At 40.9% G+C, this 4,164-nt stretch overlaps 1 protein-coding gene across 2 annotated transcripts in view; it reads left to right on the top strand.

Annotated features, from left to right (window-relative positions):
• Positions 1-4,164, top strand: part of LOC106820715 (lipopolysaccharide-induced tumor necrosis factor-alpha factor homolog) — a 15,812-nt gene that overhangs the window by 8,734 nt on the left and 2,914 nt on the right. Inside the window, exons 1-2 of one of the 2 annotated variants that reach the window (XM_014825225.1) lie at positions 124-253; positions 2,000-2,174. In XM_014825225.1, coding sequence (XP_014680711.1) covers positions 187-253; positions 2,000-2,174 — 242 coding nt within the window. In that variant the 5' untranslated portion in view covers positions 124-186. Of the gene's footprint in view, positions 1-123; positions 254-1,999; positions 2,175-4,164 lie in introns of those variants that run through there. The other variant, XM_014825224.1, reaches the window with a different exon arrangement.

Genomic DNA, 4,164 nt, shown 5'->3' with positions numbered 1-4,164 from the left:
CGTACGTAGTTTAGTTATGACGCGAGTGTGGAAACGTAACAGTAACGTACTACTAATAGTATATATTCTTAGTCTCTCCTACGTACACTATATATATATATATATTATATATATATATATATATATATATATATATACGTATATAAGTGGACATAGCGCGACTTGTGTGAGGGAGACGTTGTTGCAATGCCGTTTCCGCCATCTGCAGCTACTGCGTTGCGTCTCTCGTTCTATCGGCGACATAATCAAACAGGTTGTATAATTATAGCAATATTTCTACTGTGTATTTTCACATATCATGTCCGCTAGTGTCACCGCTAGCAGCTATAGTATTGTCCCTTGTTTATACGTTACGTATGATTAGCGCTAACTATAGGCGCGTGTTTCTTTTGTTACTTCTCTCTAGCACTGTCTCACGCATGCGCGTTATTTTTAGCTTTTGTGCTTTGCGAAAAAACAAACTTGAATATTCCCCCGTAACATCAGTTCGCGGCCTCCCTGCTTTACTAAAGCTAGTGCCGACGTTTATGGTTACGTGGGAGTGGTTCCAAATAACAGCGCGCTGTATGAAAACATATCCGCCAAGTGCATAGGCGCTGGAGTCACCTCGGTGTTTAGATACGCCAGAACTAATATGTTAATATTGAGAATAAGGCGTGTTAGCATATATTACTGGCAAGTGGTACTGACTATAAAGTGCTCTGCGCTTTTCGTAAGGCGACAAAACCTACTGTGAGGCGTTGCAAACTTATCTTTACTGTCAATCTACATCTGCATTTTAAAATTTATACATGACGATGGAGAGACAGTATAGGGGGATTACAGTTCTTTAGTCCTACGGGTTGTTGGTCCTACGGGTCGTTGGTCCTACGGGTCGCTGGTCCTACGGGTCGTTGGTCCTACGGGTCGTTGGTCCTACGGTGCACGCAGGCACACGTAATTTTTTTCTTTAATAGTTTGTTAATTTAATTTAAAATTTAAAATTTAAAATTTAATTTAATTTTTGATTAATTTTTTTAAATTTAATTTTTAATGCATTTTGTTTAAATTTAATTCTTTTAAATTTTAAATTACCCACGACCAACGTGGTAAATTTAAGTAGGACCAACGTGTCCTACGGTGCACGATACAAATAATACGCTGATGCACATTAAACTTATAACTAATGAATACTCGGTGAGTGACTCGACTCGATCATTCATCCACCGGCTGGCACCCGCAGCCATAGCACGCAATATTTCACGCTGACTGCATGTAGTGTCAAACGGCCGCCGACGGGTGGTTTCTGTTTGTGTTTTGCGGTCGGCGCTTTGTTTTAACTGTAGCGCAGGTTAGATATCTCTATACAAATGTTCCCAGTCGCTGTGCGTACACAATGACACGTTCCAGGGATCGGGAAATGAGGTAGGATGTTACAGCGGCCGGTGAATCAGAAATAGTGTCAATGCCTTATCCCTGTTTTTTTTTTATACATTTGCGCTTACAATAGCACAAACTATAGCTCAAGGGGTCGTTGTCGTATCAGGTACTACAGATATGTACCCGAGGTACACATATGTATACACAAAGTGTAACAGACTTGCACTACAGAAGTGTACCCTAACCCTAACACTAACACTAACCCTAACCCTAACCCTAATCCTAACCCTAACCCTAAACATACCTCATATTAAAATATAAACGTAATTCTAAACAACCTAAAACTACCTCGGGTACATATCTGTAGTACCTGATACGACAACGACCCGATCTGCCAAACTATAGTTGTCGATATTGATTTTTCCCGTTACTTTGCAAAGAAACATCGGAAACCATGGAGAGCCACCGTGGTTTAATCACTGACACAGTAGTATCTCGTGCTATTGAATCGACAATGTCACCTAAACGGTTCGATACAGTGCGGCTTATTCAAATGATATAGCAAGAGCCGCGTTTCGCAGAAAAGTCCTCTAAGGTTCACCGTCGGTATATAGCTCATACATGGTTTTGGTCTGCGCAGCTGTAGAGTCAAGAGATGACAGATACACGGACGACGCGACGGTTGAACGGGGAGGGTTGGGTCGCTCTCCAGTGAGCGTCACATGTCCGCACTGTAAATCGAACATTACGACCGTGACGACGTTAGAGAACGGCAAGGCCGTCTGGATAGCTGCCGTCGCATTGACACTTATATGGTAATGTTTTACTATTTACTAGATGCTACGGGATCACTTGTATAAAGGTATACCCATTCATCAATCCATTAATCCGTATGTTCATCCATCCACCCACGCACCCATTCGCTCATCCATCCATCCATCCATCCATCCATCCATCCATCCATCCATCCATCCATCCATCCATCCATCCATCCATCCATCCATCCATCCATCCATCCATCCATCCATCCATCCATCCATCCATCCATCCATCCATCCATCCATCCTGCATCCATCCATCCATCCATCATGCCATCCATCCATCCACCATTCATCCATCCATCCATCCATCCATCCATCCATCCATCATCCATCATCCATCCATCCATACCATGGGGACCATCCATCCATACCCCATTCGGACGTGCGCGGCGGCCCGATGGACGGGAGAGCGGGCGAGGAAACCGATAATCCAATAACCATCCAATCCATCATCCATTCCATCCACCATCAGACCATCCATTCCATTTCCAGTTAATAACATACAGCCGGGATCCAATACCATACCATCCCTCACATCCATCCATGCCATCCATCCATCCATCCATACCATCATCCATTCATACTCATTTCATAGCCATTCCATCCATCCATGCCATGCCATCCATTCATTCATTCAATTCATTCATTCAATTCATTCCATTCTGTCATCCACGCATCCATACCATCCATGCAGCATATCCATTCCATCAATCAATTAAAAAATTGATTCAATCAATTAAATCATCAATCCGCCCATTCTAATTGTCATCCCAGCGTGTCGAGTTCTTAGAGGAATTTTCTAACAGTGATATAATTACTCAGTGTTCACACTTTGATTATTGGCCGCTCAGTCCTTGGGTCATTGCGTTGCCTTTCTAGCGGGTGACTCGCTCGCTAGTCCCGACGGCCTAATAGTCTGAAAAGCCCACATTGGAGTCCGAAAACCACTAGTCCGAAAACCACAGGGGATGCAGGTATTGATCTATAGTCGCTAATGTTTAATTAATTAATAATTATTATTTTTAATTAAATTAATTATTTAATTAAGTGTTAATTTCCATTTTAATTTTAATTTTTAATTTAATTTTTAATTTTTAATTTTGGTAATTTTAAATTTTATTTTACTTTTTAATTTTAATTTTTACTTTTATTTATTTTTAATTGCAATATTTTGGGGGGGATGTAGGGGGAGGTGTGTGGTGAAGGGGAGCTAGGTGTGTGGATGGCGTGCAAAATTTCTAATGACTATGGTAGAAACCTCGAGTTATAAGCGCCCTCAGGTAATACCGCCAACCTCACTTATCGCCAAGGCAAAATGCTAAAGGTACAGATTGTTTGGATCAATTTGGTACGTAATTTAGCCATCGGAATCCAGCCCCTCGAATCCAACTGCCATGCCAGCATTATGGCTAATGTACACATCTATATACAAGGCAATTGATAATACACATCATTGATACTGCGTATATAGCAGTAGTATTTACAGTATACCGTAGTAGTAGGCGGTTGGAGATTCTGCCCATCATCATCTATGATGGCTGCGCGCGTCAGATTCAGTTCTGATTGTGATAGACCCTTCTTAAATATTATTCCATGGACCTCGGGTCTGTGGGCCTGCCGCACAAATTAAAGATCAACCGACAATATGTAAAAATAACGACAAATGTCATAACTAGTTCAACCACAAATATAAACATTATTGTTCTAACGCCAAATGTTAAAAACTTTTTTCATTGTTAAGATAAGTTATATTCAGGCAGGATTAATAAAGACAAACTTTATCCTTGTAATAAGACCAATTTTGTCTTTATTAATCCTCCTGTTATTACAGTTATGTATGTATTGTGTGTGTGTGTGTGTGTGTTGTGTGTGTGTGTGTGTGCGCGTGGGTGTGTGCGTGCGCGCGTGCGATTGTGTGAAGAATTAATGCAAATATCAGGGACTGTATAATATAGATAATATCTCATTATCTATTATATGTTAA

The sequence above is a fragment of the Priapulus caudatus genome, unplaced genomic scaffold (assembly GCF_000485595.1).
Source record: "Priapulus caudatus unplaced genomic scaffold, Priapulus_caudatus-5.0.1 Scaffold44, whole genome shotgun sequence".
Classification (NCBI taxonomy): Eukaryota; Metazoa; Priapulida; class Priapulimorpha; order Priapulimorphida; family Priapulidae; genus Priapulus; species Priapulus caudatus.
The sequence above is the reverse complement of the archived record's forward strand: the minus strand, read 5'-3'. Positions and strand labels throughout refer to the sequence as shown.